This window comes from Oncorhynchus keta, chromosome 1 (genome assembly GCF_023373465.1).
Source record: "Oncorhynchus keta strain PuntledgeMale-10-30-2019 chromosome 1, Oket_V2, whole genome shotgun sequence".
In the NCBI taxonomy this organism is placed as follows: Eukaryota; Metazoa; Chordata; class Actinopteri; order Salmoniformes; family Salmonidae; genus Oncorhynchus; species Oncorhynchus keta.
The window spans coordinates 49,145,486-49,167,188 of NC_068421.1; the positions used below are offsets into that span (position 1 = coordinate 49,145,486).

Consider the following 21,703-nt stretch of genomic DNA (forward strand, 5'->3'; position numbering starts at 1 on the left):
GGGGCAGCAGACACTAGGCCCTCCATGGAATGAGTTTGACACCCCTGGTCTACAGGATCTGTATTACTAAAGCTGGTGTCGTGTTCATCAGCAGTAGCAAGATTAGTCTGTAGGGCATACACTTGTCAGTGGTTAGCCAACATTTTGACTATTTTGTCACCATCAATACACACTCAAGGTACTATATCCACCCATCCCCCTCGTGTCAATAGAACATGCCGACTAACCTTCACACACACAATACTGACACCAGTCAGTCAGTCACCCACACCCTTTCCTCCCTACTAATAACTGATTTTCTCCAATATAGAACACGCTTTGCTTAAACAATCAACGAAGCCTCCATAACACCGAAGTTGTAGCCTACTTATAAACTCACCAACTATGACAACAAAACATGGACCATGTTTATGACCAGCTCCAGTGTATTTACATTTATTCATGGTGGAAAGATTTTGCAAAGATGACTTCCACTAGTTCCTGGTGCTGCGCTTGATGTTGTCACTACAGATGTTGATATAGGCTTGTCACGTTAGCCTCTGGGTAGTTAGTTAGCTAACGGTTAGATATAGTCCAGTAGGCTGTAGCTAACGTAACCTAAGGTAGCTAAAGTTAGCTTGCAAAGTTACAAATTACATAGCCAGCTGTTATCTGGCTAATTACATTAATTTGCTTTGGAATGTCTAGCCAGCATATTATGAAAGCTAGGTAGCTAGATTTTGGTTTAGATAAACAAATGTAGTTTGTCAGCTAGTTACCTCTGCTCGACTTCTTAGTAAGGTAATCGATTAAATGTTACCCTAGCAGCCTGTGCTTGCTTGTAGCTTGCACTTCCAGGTACTAAGCACCACACCATGACTTAGCTATTGTCAACACAAAAATATAAATAAATAGTTCTTCACAAGCCAATGTTCTATGAATGAGTGGCTGGTTCAGTGAGTAATGTTCACTACCTCAAACGGATCCACCTTGACAGGGGCGGTGCCAAATCCTGAAATCGCTATGAATTGGAGATGTGGAGGTCCTGGGCTGCCGTGGTTACACGTGGTCTGCGGTTGTGAGGCCGGTTGGACGTACTACCAAATTCCCAAAAATGACATTGAGGCAGCTTATAATAATAATAATAATATGGTAGGGAAATGAACATTAAATTATCTGGCAACAGCTCTGGTGAACATTCCTGCAGTCAGCATACTAATTGCACACTCCCTCAAAACCTGAGACATCTGTGGCATTTGTTGGGTGACAAATCTGCACATTTTAGAATGACCTTTTATTGTCCCCAGCACGAGGTTCACCTGTGTAATGATGCTGTTTAATCAGTTTCTTGATATGCAACACCTGTCAGGTGGATGAATTGTCTTGGCAAAGGAGAAATGCTCACTGACAGGGGTGTAAACAAATTTGTGCCCAAAATCTGAGAGAAATGAGAGACGTTTTTTTGGGCGTATGGAGATTCCTGGAATCTTTTATTTTACATGTTGCATTTTATATTTTTGTTTAAATATAATGTGTCAGTTCAAGTAGCCTATGTAGGCTACAGAGCGTCTCGTGTGAATAATAACACATTTATATTTTTTTGTAGGGGGTAGATGTATTTTTCACTAGGGAAAATCTGTTTCTTTACACCAATTGTTTTATGATATGTTCAAGGCAAGCATTAGGCTGAATATATTTGTGGTAGCTTCAGTGTCTGTGTGGTCCTCAGGTTACAATCTAAGTAACAGTATAGATTTTCAGTACTCTACACACCTCTGCAAATTATACATAGCCTAACTATAAAACGTGGGTGAGTGTACACTGGAGGAAAGTTTATCATTCTACAGTAGGCCTACAAACATCCTATTATCGGTTTTCAAACCTTTCATGATGTGACAATGGTTAACGGGTAGCCTACAAAATGTAGACTATTGGAATATAATCAAACAACAAGGGCCCTATTGTAAACCTCGAGTATCGCCAGCTGATATCTCGTTAAACCATCAATATGCGCTAAATTCACCCACACAGCTGATCTCAATTGCAACCATTAATGGTCACATCATTACCGCTCCCTAAAAGATGATGTTGGTGTTACCTTAGTCAGAGATCTGAATATAATGACGAAATGCTCATGTCTCCACAAGTGTAGGTCTGCATATTAAGCCCATAGAAATGCATTGAGCTTATTCTGGACAGATTTTGGCGAGAATGAGCCATCTTGCTTCACCTCTTACTCCCTGCTTGCAACCAAAGTCTTTCAAGGTATGTTCGCCCTCTGGTTGGTATCGTCATCGGAACAACTTAGTCCTTTTTGAACAGAAAGTTCTTCCTTGTTTACCACGGTAAATCTACTGTGGCACTTTACCTGACACTTTGTATGAATGGAAACTACTGTTGGTGTAGCCTACTGTTATTTTATTTGTTTGGTCATTTCTTTTCAAGATCGTTGGTAAAATATCCTTGGACTGTCCATATTTGAAATGTGTAACTAAAAGAAGTCATTTGGGGGATTGAGTTATTTGTGCCAGAAGGGCTTGGGCCGGAATTGAACCCATACCTACACAGTAGGCCTATGTGTGTCCCCTGAAGGGAGCGTCCGAACTGCTAGACCACCCCAGGCCACAATTAAACTAAATGTTGACAGTTCATGCGTAAACTTCGGATACACTTTGCACTTGTATATCGTAGCCTAGTGGAGACTAATATCTATCTTGTTATTAAGCTATATAAAACAATGATTGTTATGTATGGCTCCCTTTCAGTACTTTTAAATGTTGCAGTAATAGGACCTAGGCCTAGTGTTTGAGCAAGTGAGAGATAGTATATTATTGATAGCAGGCCTGATCCCAATGACTCAACTGCCCCTGCATGGAGATAAAGATAACTGCACATTTTCAAGGAATAGCAAGGCTCATTTGAATTTCCTGATGCCGCAGGAAAATTCTCCTTGACAAAAGATTTAGATGCACTATTGTAAAGTGGCTGTTCCACTGGATGTCATAAGGTGAATGCACCAATTTGTATGTCGCTCTGGATAAGAGCGTCTGCTAAATGACTTAAATGTAAAAGAGTGATTAAGTTAAGATCTGACATCTGTAGCCTAAAGTCTCAAATTCGTCTGGGCAGGAATTTGATTGGCAAGTCAGACATGTCAAAATGCACTCTCGGAAACGTTTGCTCTTTGAAAGCAAGATGACTTGCTCACTTTTCTCTTTGCTCACTGGCCCATGGAGTTATCGAGTGACATGCTTGGAGGTCTTTGGCCTCAGCTGTACCTTGAGGGCTAATAGACATGGCCTGCATGCTTGGACAAAAAAGTCAGACAAAAAAAAGCAACATCATCACAACACTTCTCATGACCTGTTTCTGTCCAAATGAAGAGATTCGACACATGCCTCAATTTCTAACAAGCATTTGATGTCATTTGTGTTTTCTGTCCAAGTACTTTAACTCCCGTTTTGCCATGATACCAACAAAATAACTAGAAAGACAGATCATGAGACACAATGCACTATTTGCCAAATTCCAACTATAGGAGAGACTAAAGTACAGATCTCACCATGATGAAGTTCTCTGCATCCACTTGATTTTCATTTGACGGCACTTTGCGATCCATAAAATAATTTAGAGAACCGAAAAATCAGCAATCCCTTGAAAGGTTGGACCATAAAACATGCTAGCAAGAATCACAACAGTAACAATCCGCACCTGGAGAATTACCCAGACCAGAAAGCTTCCCTCCTTCAAACATATTTCCCTTTATCTAGGAATGATCAAGCAATTGAGTTCCATCCTCCCAATCAAAACCATGACAAACAATTGGTCAGCATTCCACCACTACAAATGCAAGAAGGTGTGACCTCAGGAAAAGGTGTGGCCTCTACACCTGCTAGTTTGGCATCAAAGGATATGTAGTTATAACACCAATCGAGGTGGCTGTTTGTTGTGTCTAGAGCTTTGCACATACAGTGCAAATTCCTCAACATCAATCCATCAACTGAAGTGTCAACAACTGAAAGGTCAAAGGTCTAGCAAATTTTTGACATTTGGACACTGCATTTACATGTAATGGTGATTAGTCACCTGAAGTCCATACGTTACAAACCCCGCCAATGAAAGAGTGAGATGGAGGTGACATTTCTGTGGCAGGGGAATGCAGCATTCTCAAAGTATCAAAGCTACCAGTCCTCTGTTTACTAATCCGCCCACCTTTCCCTTTCTCCCACCCTCAAAACACCATCCCTCCACAGTCAGACACAGAGTTCTGGGACAAGATGCAGGCAGAGTGGGAGGAGCTAGCGCGACGGAACTGGTTAACGGAGAACGAGCAGGCCCAGACCCCCTCCAGTGTGTCGCCTCACGAGAAGGTTACTATTTTCATCTTTGACCTCTGTTATCATAGTACTCTGTCTAAACACCCTGTTTAGATGCCAATTATGTGTTTACTTCGCATGTGGACATGTTCTACTTAATGAAGGGAAATATAGCCTATGAACTTGATGATATACAGATTTACTGATTTAACCCAGTGCTTCCATAATGTTAGAGAAAGGTCGAAATTTACTGGGGGGGGCTAGTCCAACACAAGGTGTCATAAAAAGAATGCATGACCCTCCACTTGTATTGTAAAATAAATTGAACACCCTCGACCCTCATAGAATTAACTCAAAATAATGTTTACGACCACAAATAACAACTGTTTTGAACCTGTGTTTATAAACACAGGGTCTATAAACACATGGTCAAGATGGAGCGGGAGAACAAGGCGTATTCTTAACCAATTGTGTTTTTCTTTTATTGTTTCTTTGCGTTGTTTGTAACTTCTTCTTTTTTTTAAACTTATTTTGTTCATAATGTTGCTGCTACCATCTCTTATGACCGAAAATAACTTCTGGACTATGATTACTCACCACGGACTGGCAAAATCCTTTTTTTCCTTTGACGAGTCCGACAAGCCCGATGTGAATGATATACTGCTTTCCCAGGAACAGGCCCAGATCCCCCTAATTTGCGCGAAGAGAAGGTGGAGAAAAAGGGGCCAGAGGGCGGGCTGCCTTCTAAGAATTTGTAGACGATCGAATAAACCCCACTTCCTTCCATTCTGCTAGCAAACATGGAATCCTTGGAAAATAAAATCTATGACCTACGTGGAAGATTAAACTACCAATGGGACATACAAAACTGTAGTATCTTATGCTTCACAGAGTCGTGGCTCAACGACGACATTATCAACATACAGCTGGCTGGTTAAATGCTGTATCGGCAGGACAAAACAGGGGCATCTGGTAAGACAAGGGGCGGCGGACTATGTATATCAAAACAGCTGGTGTATGATATCAGAACAGCGGATGTACGATATCTAAGGAAGTCTCGGTTTTGCTCACCTGAGGTAGAGTATCTCATGATGAGCTGTAGACCACACTGTCTAACTAGAGTGTTTTCATTTGTATTTTTTGCAGCTGTCTACATACCACCACATGCTGGCACTAAGGCCACACTAAATGAGCTGTATTCCACCATAAGCAAACAGGAAAACGCTCACCCAGAGGCGGTGCTCCTAGTAGCCGGTGACTTTAATTCAGGGAAACTTAAATCCGCCTGACCAAATTTCTATCAGCATCTTAAATGTGCAACCGGAGGGGAAAAACTCTGGACCACCTTTACTCCACACACAGAGACGCATACAAAGCTCTCCCTCCATTTGGAAAATCTGACCATAATTCCATCCTCCCGATTCCTGCTTACAAGCAAAAATTAAAGCAGGAAGCACCAGTAACTCGATTAATAAAAAAGTGGTCAGATGAAGCAGATGCTAAGCTACAGGACTGTTTTGCTAGCACAGACTGGAATATGTTCCGGAATTCCTCCGATGGCATTGAGGAGTACATCACATCAGTCACTGGATTCATCAATAAGTGCATCGATGACATCGTGCCCACAGTGACCGTACGTACATACCCCAACCAGAAGCCATGGATTACAGGCAACATCCGCACTGAGCTAAAGGGTAGAGCCATGGATTACTTATAAGGCTAAGAACCATCAAACAGACAAACAATACAGGACTAAGCTAAATCGGGCTAGAGCTGCAGGGCGAAACTATTCACTGGAGCACAGGACTCTAACAAAAGCAAAGCTTATAAGAAATCCCGCTAGGAGAACCATCAAACAGACAAAGCGTCAATAAACTTGCCCAAGCCTAAATGACTTCCAACCCGTAGAACTCACGTCTGTAGCCATGAACTGCTTTGAAAGGCTGATCATGCCTCACATCAACACCATTATCCCAGAAAACCTAGACCCACTCCAATTTGCATACCTCCCTAACAGGTCCACAGATGATGCAATCTTTATTGCACTCCACACTGCCCTTTCCCACCAGGACAAAAGGAACACCTTTGTGAGATTGCTATTCATTAACTACAGCTCAGCGTTCAACACGATAGAGCCTTCAAAGCTCATCAATAAGCAAGGACCCTAGCACGAAACACTTCCCTCTGCAACTGGATCCTGGACTTCCTGATGGGCCGCCCCCAGGTGGTAAGGGTAGGTAACAACACATCTGCCACGCTGATCCTCAACACTGGAGCCCCTCAGGGGTGCGTGCTCAGTCCCCTCCAGTACTCCCTGTTCACCCATGACTGCAAGGCCAGGCACAACTCCAACACCATCATTAAGTTTGCCGATGACTCAACAGTGGTAGGCCTGATTATCTACAATGATGAGACAGCCTATAGGGAGGTCAGAGACCTGTCAGTGTGGTGCTAGGACAACAGCCTCTCCTTGGTGTCCACATCACCAACAAACAAACAGGGTCCAAGCACACCTAGACAGTCGTGAAGAGGGAACGACAAAACCTATTCCCCCTCAGGAGATTGAAAAGATTTGGCATGGGTCCTCAGATCCTCAAAAGGTTCGACAGCTGCACCATCGAGAGCATCACTGCCTGGTGTGGCAACTGCTCTGCCTCCAAATGCAAGGCACTACAAAGGGCAGTGCGTATGACCCAGTACATCCCTGGGGCCAAGCTTCCTGCTATCCAGGACCTCTATACCAGGCGGTGTCAGAGGAAGGCCCTAAAAGTTGTCAAAGACTCTAGTCACCTTAGTCATATACTGTTCTCTCTGCTACCGCACGGCAAGTGGTATCGGAGTGCCAAGTCTAGGTCCAAGCGGCTTCTAAACAGCTTCTACTCCCAAGCCATAAGACTCCTGAACATCTAATCAAATGGCTACCCAGACTATTTGCATTGCCCCCCCTCGCCACCACAGACGAGCTGACCACCACAGACGAGCTAACTCTCCCTGCCTGTTTCATTACACTATGAACAGAGCCAGTTGCAGACAATGATCAACTATGGGGGAATCAGATTTTCAATATTTATAAATTATATAAAATACATCTAACAAATTTTCCACCAACAGGTTTCTGTGCCGATGCACCACAACCAATATACAAAGCATACCGACTTTGGACATTTCAATATCATGGTTTGCATTTTCAACACCACAATTAATAGACTATGTCAATCTCGACAAACAGAAAATACTTCCCTCCCCTACCTTGTATGCTTACCCAGTATTCGAAGGCTTGGCAATCTCTGAATGTCATTAAACATTTGTGTTTTTTAACAGATTTGGCCACTGCACAGTTTGGAATGATTGATTTTATTTGTCAGTTAAACAAATACATATATATATATACAAATATTTTGCGCAATAACGTCAGGGACTTGTTTTTTTACATATACAATTGCATAGATAGACACATTACAGATATAGAGATGAAAAAATGCTCAACCTCCAGATGAGTATGAGGAGGGAGTTTAAGTACAATTCTTACAAGCTGGTTTGGTTGGTAGCTTAATCTTTAGATGTTTGGGGCTGCTGGTGAACCATGATGTGCAGGCGTAATCAAAGTGACACTGGAATAGCGCACTTGCCTGAGTCTTTAGGGTGTCTATTAGTGAGGTTTCCATCCAACACTTTCCTGTGTTTCGATGTGTAGCATATGAAAAACCTTGTAGCCTATTCTTCTTATTGGTTTTTAGGCTAATTTCCTAAAACAATGATTGTCCACCTCATGGTTCAGCTGTCAGAGATTTGAGCACTGAATGTATCAGGGCATTGCATACAGTGGGGGAAAAAAGTATTTAGTCAGCCACCAATTGTGCAAGTTCTTCCACTTAAAAAGATGAGAGAGGCCTGTAATTTTCATCATAGGTACACTTCAACTATGACAGACAAAATGAGAAAAAAAATCCAGAAAATCACATTGTAGGACAGCCCCAAAACATCACTGCTCTAGAGGAGATCTGCATGGAGGAATGGGACAAAATACCAGCAACAGTGTGTGAAACTTTGTGAAGACCTCTGTCATTGCCAACAAAGGGTATATAACAAAGTATTGAGATACACTTTTGTTATTGACCAAATACTTATTTTCCACCATAATTTGCAAATAAATTCATTAAAAATCCTACAATGTGATTTTATGGATTTTCTTTCTCATTTTGTCTGTCATAATTAAAGTGTACCTATGATGACAATTACAGGCCTCACTCATCTTTTTAAGTGGGAGAACTTGCACAATTGGTGGCTGAGTAAATACTTTTTTTGCCCCACTGTACATGGGCATATAGGCTTAGGTGTCCACTGCATGATATGAATATATTAATAAATATATAGCCTATAGAAAAGGAAGAGAAGATTCGGCCTAAACCCCAGAGAGATAGAGATATGCGACACCGACATGCTTTCCTTTTTTGACATATTTATTTAAATTTTATTTAACTAGGCAAGTCAGTTAAGAACAAATTCTTATTTACAAAGACGGCCTAGGAACAGGGGCAGAACAACAGATTTGTACCTTGTCAGAGAGACTACTGCGTCTGCTATACAGATGCGAAGGTACAGAAGGCGGGTAATTCATACATTTTCGATCAAAATATTTTGTATAAAGATAAGCATGATATTCTTACATTATAGGAGTAACTCTGGTAGGCCTGAAACAATCTTTGTCCCCTCAAGTTCAACTTTTGATGTCAGTTGGAGCACCAGTGTGCACGATCATAGGTCTTGCAGTAGCTAAAGCGTAATAATAGCCACACCGTACGAAACCTTCACAAACGTTTCTAAACTTTATTAGGGTAATATCAAAAGAAAGTAAAGGCATTGTTTATCGGGAGAATATGAACAGAACAGCAAATGTAAACGAGGTGAAAAATGTACTACCCTCCCCTCATGTCTTCTTGGGCACCTGTATTTGGGGAGTTTCTCCCATCCTTCTCTGCAGATCCTCTCAAACTCTGTCAAGTTAGATGGGGAGTGTCATTTCACAGCTATTTTCAGATCTCTCAATGACATCCCTATGGTGAAGCATGGTGGTGGCAGCATCATGCTGTGGGGATGTTTTTCTGAGGCAGGGATTGGAAGACTAGTCAGGTTTGAGGGAAAGATGAACAGAGCAAAGTACAGAGAGATCCTTGATGAAAACCTGCTCCAGAGCTCTCAGGACCTCAGACCGGGGTGAAGGTTCACCTGACAGCAGGACAACGAACCTAAGCACAGAGCCAAGACAACACAGGAGTGGCTTCGGGACAAGTCTCCGTCTGTCCTTGAGTGGCCAAGCCAGAGCTTGGACTTGAACCCGATCGAGCATTCTCCCATTCTTCTCTACAGATCCTCTCAAGCTCTGTCAAGTTGGATGGGGAGTGTCACTTCACAGCTATTTTCAGATCTCTCCAGAGAGATACGCCATCCCATCTGGTTTGCGCTTAGTGGGACTCTCATTTGTTTATTTCAACAGGACAATGATCCAACACACCTCCAGGCTGTGTAAGTGCTATTTGACAAAGGAGTGTGATGGAGTGCTGCATCAGATGACCGGGCCTCGACAATCACCCGACCTCAACCCAATTGAGATGGTTTGGGATGAGTTGGACCGCAGAGTGAAGGAAAGGAAGCCAACGAGTGCTCAACATATGTGGGGATGCAAGACTGTTGGAAATGCATTCCAGGTGAAAGAATGCTAAGACTGTGCAAAACTGTCATCAAGTCAACGGGTGTCTACTTTGAATGATATAAAATATATTTAGATTTGTTGAACACTTTTTTGGTTACTACATGATTCCATGTGTTATTTTATATTGTTGATGTCTTCACTATTATTCTACAATGTAGAAAATAGTCCAATAGTGAAAATCTTCCCTAAAGGTAACTCTGAAATGGCATATTGTTTTTTGATGATTTTAGAATATTTGCATAAAGAAATCTGTCGCCAATTGGATGTTAACCTCGCTATAGACACCCTAAAGACTCGGGCAAGTGTGCATATTTCTGACACACCCCCGGACCTATAGTGCTACTGCCAGTGCTTAGATTTACCATTAGGTTTGTTGAAATAGAGCCCTGGGAGTTTTGCTTAAATATTGTATTCTAGAGGAAAGTTGCTTAGGTTCGCCATTTTTTGTAAATACAGCGTCAGAGCGCCGACATTGCTGATGTTCCCGTTACTGTTATTTTTCCCCCCATTGGTGACAGGGCTACTACTTTCACACGGACAACCCCTACAAGGACTGGCCCAACGCATTTGAGGAGGGGTTTCGAAAGTCCAAAGAGGGAGATCTGCCCAACGCTGTCCTGTTACTGGAGGGGGCCATTTTACAGGATCCCCAGGACTCAGAGGTGAACAGGCACAAGGGGGTGATAAGACACAGGCACAGTAATCACACACATTTCCAGCATGACTTTCACACAGGACCATAATATTCTGGCACCAACTGCCAATCAGCCTGTTCAGATAACACCATACTCAGAACTTCACAAATCATGTGTGCGGTCAACACTCAAAGAGTGCTAAGTGGCCGACGCTGATTGCTAGTGGAGGACTGGGAATTCTGTTAAATAGAGTGGTTTACTGTAGCAAAACTACGCTGTCTTCCTCTCCCAATGAGAATTGTCAATTTTCCCAATGAGTTGAGTAATAGCTATTTTCTCAGCTTTTTCTCTCCTGCTCATTTCCTCTCTATTGTAACAGCAGTAATCTCTTTACAGCCTCAGAGAGCCCACATTAATAGAAAACGGAACTCGGGAATGGCCTAAAATTATTCCACAGTGTATGGAACTAATATGATCACAAAAGTCCTCCTAGCGTGCTTGGTTGCTTATCGCTCTGCTGCAGAGACCTCTGGATAGTTTGTAGCTAATGTCACCCTTACATTGATACTCACAAATTCAGTATCAATGTCAATTCACAAAATAAACCAGAATGCAGATTAACCTGCATAGATCATATGTTTCTTCAAAGAGGTCTGAAAGATGCATGTAAACAAGTCTGTTTGGATTGCAGATTCAGCTAGCTGTCCAAATGCAATCCTTGGATGGTATGGAGATTCAAAGTTGGGTTTCAGAACTTATCAGGTACACCTAATGAATTTGGTTGGTTGCCAAGTGTCTCGAGTGAGCCTTTGCAAAAGTAGTATGTGAAATATGCCCCGCAACTTGATCTCATTAATTCATTCTTATTGGCTCTTTAGAACAATACCATGATGCATCATCTTAATAGGAAACCCCCAATAACAGAGTTAAGAGGCTCAGCAATCCTAAATGAACTTGGCTGGCAGAACACTACTGTTTCTGTCAGAAGACAAACCTCAAAGCTATTCACCTTGCGATATTAATTTCGGCAATTGTATTTTGATGTGTCCTAACTTCCCCTTAGACAAACTTCAAAGAAAAGTTTGTATTGCAGAGACTGTTTGAGATACAAGATGCTTCCTGACTGTTCTTTACCAATGGCAGAAGCGCCTGTGTGAGTGGTACTTAGAGCATTGACTGCGAGTGAGTCATCCTATGAGTCATCCTCAGAGTGTGCTGACCTCTGCATCATGACCACACCATCTCTCCTTAGAGAGGGTGTTAAAAAGCCCAGGTGATGACCCTGTTGTTCAATGCTCCCTATTGTCTCCCCAGGCTTGGCAAGTGTTGGGGACCACCCAGGCCAAGAATGAGAACGAGCAGGCTGCTATTGTCTCCCTCCAAAGGTAAGGAGGTGTTACTGTGCAGCGTGGACCCATAGGCTTCACCACAAACACGGCAATACACTGCATGCTCTGTAGTTTCGAATACTCCTCAACTGCTTTAGAAATGTATAGCCGTCTATGGTAAACCGTGGGGTGTTGGGTTGAGCGTGCAGAGATTAACACAGAGACCGGGAGGTTTTAGTCAGCAAACACAACTTTACTAGGCCATAAAATAAACAAAACAAAGAAAATCACGTGGGTTTTGCTTGGTCCTTCTTCTCAGCTTTGGCTCTGTAGAGATCTCTCCCGGTTCTCTGCCGCGGTGTGCCACAGTGCTCCTTTTATGTGGCCTCCATGGCTGGTTAGCACTTTCCCCTAATTACCGCCATTTGGAGCCATCTGTGTCGGGGGTCCAGCTCATGTACTCCCAGCAGAGGGAGCCAACGTTGCAGCATGTACCTCCCCTCTATTACCACCCCCCACACACACATCTTAGATGAAAACCATTTTTTATGTTAACGTTAGATATTGTACAGAAGGTATTCAAAGGCCTGTTCCTAGGATAAGCTACTACTACATTTTATCAACTGGCTCGGTCTACAGGCATGAAAAAAATACATTTTAGTGGGGGTTTTCTAAAATATGCGTGCCACATGTTCTAGTGGATTCTATCAGAGCCAAAGGTGTCGGGCTCCACAAGTGGAAAGATGGCCCATTTTATATTACCTTGTCAGAAGGCACGCTCGGTCAGTAGATAGGAAAGGTCCTTCTGTGGCTCAGTTGGTAGAGCATGGCGCTTGTAACGCCAGGGTAGTGGGTTCGATTCCCGGGACCACCCACGTAGAATGTATGCACACATGACGGTCAGTAGATAGGCATATATTATTATATTATATATAAGCAACAGATCAAACAACAGCTTGATCCATCTGTGAGAATGTAAACACTTACAAGGAAATCAAAAGAGACACAGAACAGCAACACAGACAGTACTTTTACGCTCAATGCACATTCACAAATTGCTGATCCAATTAAATGTGCATTTCATAAGATCCTAGGCCGGTGCTTGGATTTCATTCACTGCAGATGAATGCAACCATCTTGTATTAAGGAACTAAATTAAATCAAGTGCATTTGTGTTAATTAATCATTGGTGTTAAAACCAATGGTTTAAAACCGTAACACTTTTATATAATCTCCCCAGAATGACTCATCTCCTGAAATCCAGCACTGTTCTGTTATTAATACCACACTGCTTTTACATTGTGTTTTTGCTGACTTTTAGTGTAGCCCCATTGTTGATGTGTATTCCCCGAGAAGCCTGGATTAGAGAACTCTGGAAAAAGAGGAAAGTTGTCGCAGATAACATGTTATCTTAAAAGGTGAACGGAGCTTCTGCCCTGTATACCAATTGTAAACTAACTTTATATAACAGTCAGAGACCCATGGCACAGTAGCAAGTCTGCCATAAATAATTAGGTTTTCCTGAGAGAACAAGGAAGTTGTAGCACCGACTGTCACAAGTCTCAGTGGAACATTTGATGAAAGACAAATCTGGGTTTGGCTCTTCCCCGGGTGCTCGCTAATCCTTGTTGTTCATCCAACATAGCTCTTTTAATATCTCATAATAATTCATCATTCTAGTTCTGATGCAACAGCAAAAGTGCGAGCAAGACTAAACTTTTTCTAAGTTGAGAGTAACAATGACAATTGCAAGCCCCAATGTAACTCCTATGAACCAAATGCTTTTGAAGGCAATATGTTAGCCTGGGATACTTGTATGTCACCCCAAAAGGGGACTGGTCCTTGCCACCTGACCCCAGCCTCCTGATGTTCCTTAGCTGTGGCCTGTCCAAATTAGTGTCCGTCAACCGCTTTGAAGTGCTCACTACCCCCCATTCACCCGCTCCTCGCCCCCTCTCTCTGCATCTCCAGGTGTCTGGAGCTCCACCCCAACAACCTCCAGGCCCTCATGGCCCTGGCGGTGAGCCTGACCAACACGGGCATGAGGCAGGATGCCTGCGAGGCGCTGCTGTGCTGGCTCCGCCACAACTCCAAGTACAAGCACCTGCTGAAGAGCAAGAGACACCTGGCGGGCTCCCCGGGCTCCCAACGTAGGATGTCTCGTGTCTCTACAGTGGGCAGGAATGAGAGGTAGAATATAAGGACTGGATAGCACTAGCAAAGATCCCATAGGTGTAAGTGCATGCTCATTTTGTAGAAGAATCGTATAAGAAGACTACAATATCCATATTTTCTCCAGAAAGAGGAGAGATGCAGGCCATTCAGGATTACACACTTAACATTGGAGAAGTATTCTCCAGGGCACCTTCATTCAAGAGCACTAAATCTGACATCTATTACTTTAAAGCACATTGCTGGCACTCTCTCTCTCTCCTTTACAATCTCTTAGCCTGAGCACTGTGACAATATTACGGAATGGCTCATTCATACATATTTTATGCTACGGTGTGCTTTATTCTCCTGCTCAGTTATGTTATTTTTAACAGTTTCGTTTTAGAAACTCAGGCTGTTTCAGTGCAATGACTATTACCTCCTGTCGTAAATGAAAGGGAACGTTATTTCAAAGCTTTTCAACCACAGCTGGTGTGGGTGTAATTTTCTTGCCGATCGAGCAAGCATGCTCACTTGTATTCAATGTTAAAACGACCACAATTCAGGGTGCTCTTTCCTTTTAAAGGCATACTTTAAGGTGTCACATGAAAATAATTATCAGTTTGGAGCCTATATAATGAATTCTCCCATGTATAGGAAAAACATGACGATCAAATCCTCTATTCAACAGTGAGATGCAGGTGCAGCCCCCTCTAAATCTCCCTCCACTTCTTCCTAAATCTCCCTCCACTTCTTCTCTCTCTCTCTCTCTCTCTCTCTCTCTCTCTCTCTCTCTCTCTCTCTCTCTCTCTCTCTCTCCTCTCTCCCTTTCTCCCCCCAACGCTATCTTCTCCGTTCCCCTGCACACAATCGGTGTGGGAAATGAATAAAGTAGGTGCAGGGGGACGAACAGTGCTGTGGCAGGACTCTCTCAAGAGCATTACACTGCTGGTTGCCAGTGTGTCTCCCCTCCATATAGGCTCTGAGCCAAGTTTGTCTGCCCACAGCTCCCTATTGCTGGAGGTCAAGGAGTTGTTCCTGGAGGCTGCCCAGCACAACAGGGATACCGACCCGGACCTGCAGACGGGCCTGGGCGTGCTGTTCAACATCAGCGCTGAGTTCAACAAAGCTGTGGAGGCCTTCAATGCTGCCCTGTCAGTGCGGCCTGAGGTAGGGGGGCAGTGTAAAAACTTTACACACAAAAGTGCGTATGAACGCACCCACACACACACACACACACTGATGCGCCTACTATGCGCATGCATGCACACACACACACATACATACAGATGACTGATCAAGGTCACAAATCCCCCAAAACACGACCCAAGATAGCGAGAGAAAGGGAGAGTTCATGCAAACAGAATCACTGAGGCACACCAACCTGTCACACAAATCACTGAAGCACTTCATCCCAAACTTGAGAGAAATCCACTCTCATGAACTCCTGATTCACCCTCCCTGCACTACAGCCTCTGTTTGCCGCTCAAGCTCCTATCCTTTAACACTAGGAGAGCAGAGAGCGTTGACTCACAACAAATGTACTTTATTAATTACTCTGCCATTTTGTTACTGTGCCTCCAGGAAGTATTCACACTGCTTGCTTTTTTTCCACATTTTTGTTGTTTTTACAGCCTGAAATGAAAATGTATTAAATAGTGATTTTTGTGTCACTGGCCGACACACAATACCTCATAATGTCAAAGTGGAATTATGTTTTTAGACGTTTTTACAAATGGGTAAAAAAACGAGAAACTGAGATGTCTTGATTCGATAAGCATTCAACCCCTTTGTTATGGCAAGCCTAAATACGTTCAGGAGTAAAATTGTACTTAACAAGTCACATAGTAAGTTGCACGGACTCACTCTGTGTGCAACAATAGTGTTTAATTAACATGATCTTTTACATCTACCTAATCTCTGTATCCCACACATACTGTACAATTATCTGTAAGGCCCCTCAGTCGAGCAATGAATTTCAAACATAGATTCAACCACAAAGACCAGGGAGGTTTTCCAATGCCTCTAAAAGAGGGGAACCTATTGGTAGATGGGTAAAAAAAAAACACAGGCAAAATCCTGGAGGAAAACCTGGTTAAGTCTGCAGATACTGGGAGAGTAATTCACCTTTCAACAGGACAATAACCTCAAAAACAAGGCCAAATCTATACTGGAGTTTCTTACCAAGAAGACAATGAATCGTCCTGAATGTTACAGTTTTGACTTAAATCTACTTGAAAATCTATGGCAAGACCTGAAAATGGTTATCTAGCAATGATCAACAAACAATTTGACAGAGCTTGAATAATTTTAAAAGGAATAGTGGTGCAAATATTGCACAATCCAGGTTTGGAAAGCTCTTAAGAGACTTACCCAGAAAGACTCACAGCTGTAATCTCTGTCAAAGCTGCTTATACAAAATATTGACTCGGGGGTCTGTATTTAATTTTCATTAAATTGACAAAATTGTCTAAAAACACGTTTTAACTTTGTCATCATGGGGTGTTGTGTGTAGATGGGTGAATAGTGTTATATTCTAAGACCTTCATAGACACAATCAAATGATTTTTTTTTTTTGCAATACCATACCTGAAATGTATTTATTAGACTGTAAGAATGTTGATGTTAAAAAGACGCATCATTGGCCCAAAGTGGGGTCCAATGAGGCTTTTCATATGTCAACCCTGTCCTGCAGTGGTGAGCACATCAGCACAAAAACCAAAGCGTTCCCGTCTCAGGCCATGTCCCTGTATACGCAGATATAGCCCCAGGTAGGAGACGCGTATTCAACGAGAGGACTGACTTAATGATGCAACTGAACCGTCCTCAAAGGATCCATGGAACTTCAGCGTTGCTCAGTTTTCACAGGGTGTTTTGCCATGTGAGGTAGAAATAATGTACCACGGAGCATACAAGCCCAATCACACCACAGTACCTAAATTACAGTCATTTACACACCAAAGATACAGTGGAAGGACAGACACATTATGTACTGCTCTCAAAAATCCTTTATTGTCGTGTCGAAATTTATATCACAGACAAAATTCTACTTAATTTAACTTGCAATACTTCTCTACCAAAGCAGGCACTGTTAGTTTCTGATTGGACTTCGCATTACATTACACAACAATCATTAGCAACAAATATGTTCCAATACTAAACCAAAAAAATCTGTGGTTCTTTGGCCCCAAATCTGCCAACAAACCACATACCCTCAGTCGACAGTTGCCATGTCTGACCATGTCTGACACTGTCTGAAACCAAACGTCAAAACCAACCACTATACTTACTATGTGTCACCATTCTCCCCTCCGGTGTTGACTCCTTCCCCCTGTCTGTCTCCTCTAGGACTACCTGCTGTGGAACCGCCTGGGTGCCACGCTGGCTAACGGGGACCGCAGTGAGGAGGCAGTGGAAGCCTACACCAGAGCCCTGGAGCTCCAGCCGGGCTTCATTAGGTCCCGCTACAATCTGGGCATCAGCTGCATCAACCTGGGAGCACACAGGTGGGTGAGCAAGGGGGCAAGGGGTGGTGGTGTGGGGTGGTGGGGGGGGGGGTCGTCTAACTGAGAGCCAGCAGGTGCTCTCGGACACAGCACCTGGCACCGCAGCAGAAGGCTTTGAGTTTCTGCTCTGGTAGAGTCATTGGAGGGGAGTGAGGCAGAGACAATGAATTATATTGAGCCTAATAATGCTCTATAACTCTTGAAGTTCAACCACTGTAATGTTACAAGTATCAGCAAAGTCCCTTTTAATATGGCAAACACATCAGCCCTGAACCTAGTAACACTCGCTCTAATGTAATGATGGCAAACAAACACAAGGTTCTCTAATGGTCAAGTCTTCCTCATCTTTTAGGGAGGCGGCCAGTAACTTCCTAACGGCCCTGAGTCTGCAGAGGAAGAGCCGGAGTCGGCAGCTCTCGCACCAGGTCATGTCGGGGAACATCTGGGCCGCCCTGCGGATAGCCCTGTCCATGATGGACCAGCCAGAGCTCTTCCAGGCGGCCAACATCGGAGACCTAGACCTACTCATGAAAGCCTTCAACCTGGACATGTGAGTGGAGATGAGCCATGGAGACAAGGCTCTACTCTCCTACCAACAGCCAAGAATCCAAAGTGTACAGATGGAAAGAGCGGTTTTGTCCAGTTGATGACTAGTGTGTGGTCTTTTTTTGCACGCACTACAAGAATTTGCCTATCTTTACTACTCCTAAGTACCTCTGCAGTCTTGAGTACTGCATGTGCTCGAAGAAGAGACTATTTTGCGATGGATTTGCACTGCAATTTGTGATTTTTCCAGAAGATCACAAGGACGGGCAAAGATTGTACAAGTAGGGTAGAGTGGGGTAAGTCGTGCCAATGGGTTGGTTGAGCCACCCCTTGTTTCTAGGAAACCATACACAAAATGAATCGTGTGACCAAATATTTAGGACGGGGTTATCAATTCATAAAGTCTGTGAAGAAAGAAACCACATGGAACAAGTGGTAAGGAGGTCCAAGAAAACAATTTTCACAAAGTCAAATTAATGTATTATAGGTTTCATGACGCTTGTATGTAAACCAAAGTAGATAGTGGCTGCTTTGTAGAATCTCAAATATAAAATATATTTTGATTTGTTCAACACTTTTTTGGTTACTACATGATTCCATATGTGTTATTTCATCGTTTTTTTCTTCACTATTATTCAACAATGTAGAAAATAGTACAAATAAAGAAAAACCCTTGAATGAGTAGGTGTTCTACAACTTTTGACCAGTAGTGTAGTTACTAGTTGGCTCAGTAGTATAGCAGCGTCACGGTTAGTTTGCATTCTGTGGAACTAATGCCACTATCATGTCTACCAAGAGAGCAAATGACGCATACAACTTCTGTACTGTAGCACTGCGCTGGTGTGTTTACCTGTTGGGGCCTACAGTATGACGGAAGAAATGTTGGATTCAAGGATGCAATATGGTTCCATTTTTAACTGTACAATGCCCCGGTCCGACTCAATCGACCAAAGGAAAATGCTATTAGGGTCTGGCAGAGACACCATTGCCGATTTCATCTTCCAAATTGTACCGCTTTGATGTCATGGTTTGTATAAGCCAAGGCGATTGGGGGAAATCTATCGCAAAAATACAAAAAAATTGTTCAGCAGTAGTTGCTTTTTCGACTGTAAGCACTTTTCATTCCCCATTTAAGTTTATGGGTATTTAGGAAAGTTTGACCCGTATAATATTTACAAAGAAATAAAGTCAAATGGGGCGAATAATTCAATTTAGACAAAAACACAAACTGCCATTCATGCCAGCAAAGCATTCAGGTTTTGTAACCTTGGTTTGGCACTATGGCGAGGTCAGTTTAATTTAAAAGTAATCTCTGCAAATCTGGTTGAGGCTGGTTTGTGGAGGGGGGCTGTACTGTCAGATTCATGTTTTTACTACTGTAGTCTGCTGAAAATTCACTTTGAATATCACCTTAGACGTACTTGTATTGTCCTATAATCCCAATCAAGCCTATTGAAAGTGGTTCCCTTGTTGGCTAAATTTAATACAAAATGTAATTGTAAACCAGATTATGTAGCCCAATGTACTTGAAAAACAGATTAATTTGTTTATTTTGTATAAAATCTATTACATTCAAATGATCTGAAAATGTAATGACTAATTTTCCACATGGGGAAAGGGTTGGAACAGTGCAAATGCACAACGAGAAAAACAGACTTTGTGTGGAATCACTGCGGCCAGGATTTTTAGAATATCAAGGAGCCAGAGGCAACTGCAGAGACACAGCACATACTGTATGTGCACACCACCACAATCTGCATTGGAGGCTAGCTTTGAAGACCATAAACACACAGGCAGACTGTACAATGTCAAAGGCAACTGGGCCAACACGTTATGGCATCCTTCCATTTACTAGTTGATTTAGTCTGTTACCCGACCACCCCAAATAGCTAATACTCCTTCACACACACACACAACCCTCCACTCAACCCACTACCCTCAACCCACCCAGCAAGCAAATGTGTTTGAAATCCGGTTGTAATGATGTAATTTCAGTCAGTTCTGCCCGCTAGGCTCCATCGGGCCCCCATCATGATTAGCTACTCCTTGGTGTTTCATTCCAACGTTAATAATTTACATTACATGTTTCTGTCCCCATGCCTTCTAGTTGCCCTAACTGTCAGCAGCATATACACTGTAGTACGATAGAACACCGCCGAAACCAGGATTTTCTGGACCTTGTGATTTCTTCCAAATCAATGATTTCTTATGGTCTAGTAGGCCTGATTTTTTCATTTTGAACAAAAATAATGTACAGTGCATTCGGTGAGTATTCAGACCACTTGACTTTTTCCAAATTTTGTTATGTTACTGCTTTATTATAAAATGTTTTTCTTCACTAATCTACGCACAATACCCCAATAATGACAAAGCAAAGACAGGTTTTTAGAAATTGTTGCAAATGTATAAAAACATTTTTTTAAACATAAGTATTCAGACACTTTGCTACGAGACTCAAAATTGAGCTCAGATGCAACCTGTTTCCATTGATCATCCTTGAGATGTTTCTACAACTTGATTGGAGTCCACCTGTGGTAAATTCAATTGATTTGAAAAGGCACACACCTGTCTATATAAGGTCCCACAGTTGACAGTGCATGTCAGAGCAAAAACCAAGCCATTACTTTGAAAGAATTGTCCGTAGAACTCAGAGACAGGTCTGTGACCAGGCACAGATCTGGGGAAGGGTACCAAGAACCTGATGGTCACTCTGACAGAGCAAAATAGTTATTCTGTGGAGATGAGAGAATCTTCCAGATGGACAACCGTCTCTGCAGCACTCCACCAATCAGGCCTTTATGGTAAAAGGCACCGACAGCCCGCTTGTAGTTTGCCAATTGGCACCTAAAGGACTCTCAGACCATGGAGAAACAAGATTCTCTGGTCTGATGAAACCAAGATTGAACTCTTTGGCCTGAATGCCAAGCGTCACGTCTGGAGGAAACTTGGCACCATCCATATGGTGAAGCATGGTGATGGCAGCATAATTCTGTATGGATGTTTTTCAGAAGCAGGGACTGGGAGACTAGTCAGGCTCGAGGGAAAGATGAACAGAGCAAAGTACAGAAAGATCCTCGATGAAAACCTGCTCCAGAGTGCTCAGGACCTCAGACTGGGCCGAAGGTTCACCTTCCAACAGGATAACGACCCTAAGAACACAGTCTAGATAATGCAGGAGTGGCTTCAGGACAAGTCTCTGAATGTCCTTGACTGGCCCAGCCAGAGCCTGGACTTCAACCTGATCGAACACCTCTGGAGAGACCTGAAAATAGGCGTGCAGCGACACTCCCTATCTAACTTGACAGAGCTTGAGAGGCTCTGCAGAGAAGAATTGGAGAAACTCCCCAAATACAGGTGTGCCAAGCTTGTAGCTTCCTACCCAAGAAGACTCAAGGCTGTAATCGCTGCCAAAGGAGATTCTACTGAGTAGGGGGTGTGTAGATTGATGAGAAAAAAGGATTTAATCAATTTTAGAATAAGGCTGTAACTTAACAAAATGTGGAAAAAGTCAAGGGGTCTGAATACTTTCCGA

The 21,703-nt window shown here is 42.8% G+C and overlaps 1 protein-coding gene across 2 annotated transcripts in view; it reads left to right on the forward strand.

Annotated features, from left to right (window-relative positions):
* Positions 1 to 18,867, forward strand: part of LOC118384519 (PEX5-related protein-like) — a 160,265-nt gene extending 141,398 nt beyond the window's left edge. For both annotated transcript variants that reach the window (XM_052526575.1, XM_052526577.1), the window contains 7 exons: positions 4,233 to 4,349; positions 10,524 to 10,667; positions 11,955 to 12,025; positions 13,940 to 14,158; positions 15,127 to 15,289; positions 17,468 to 17,625; positions 17,978 to 18,867. In XM_052526575.1, coding sequence (XP_052382535.1) covers positions 4,233 to 4,349; positions 10,524 to 10,667; positions 11,955 to 12,025; positions 13,940 to 14,158; positions 15,127 to 15,289; positions 17,468 to 17,625; positions 17,978 to 18,179 — 1,074 coding nt within the window. In that variant the 3' untranslated portion in view covers positions 18,180 to 18,867. The remainder of the gene's footprint in view (positions 1 to 4,232; positions 4,350 to 10,523; positions 10,668 to 11,954; positions 12,026 to 13,939; positions 14,159 to 15,126; positions 15,290 to 17,467; positions 17,626 to 17,977) is intronic.
* The last annotated feature ends 2,836 nt before the right edge of the window (positions 18,868 to 21,703 follow it).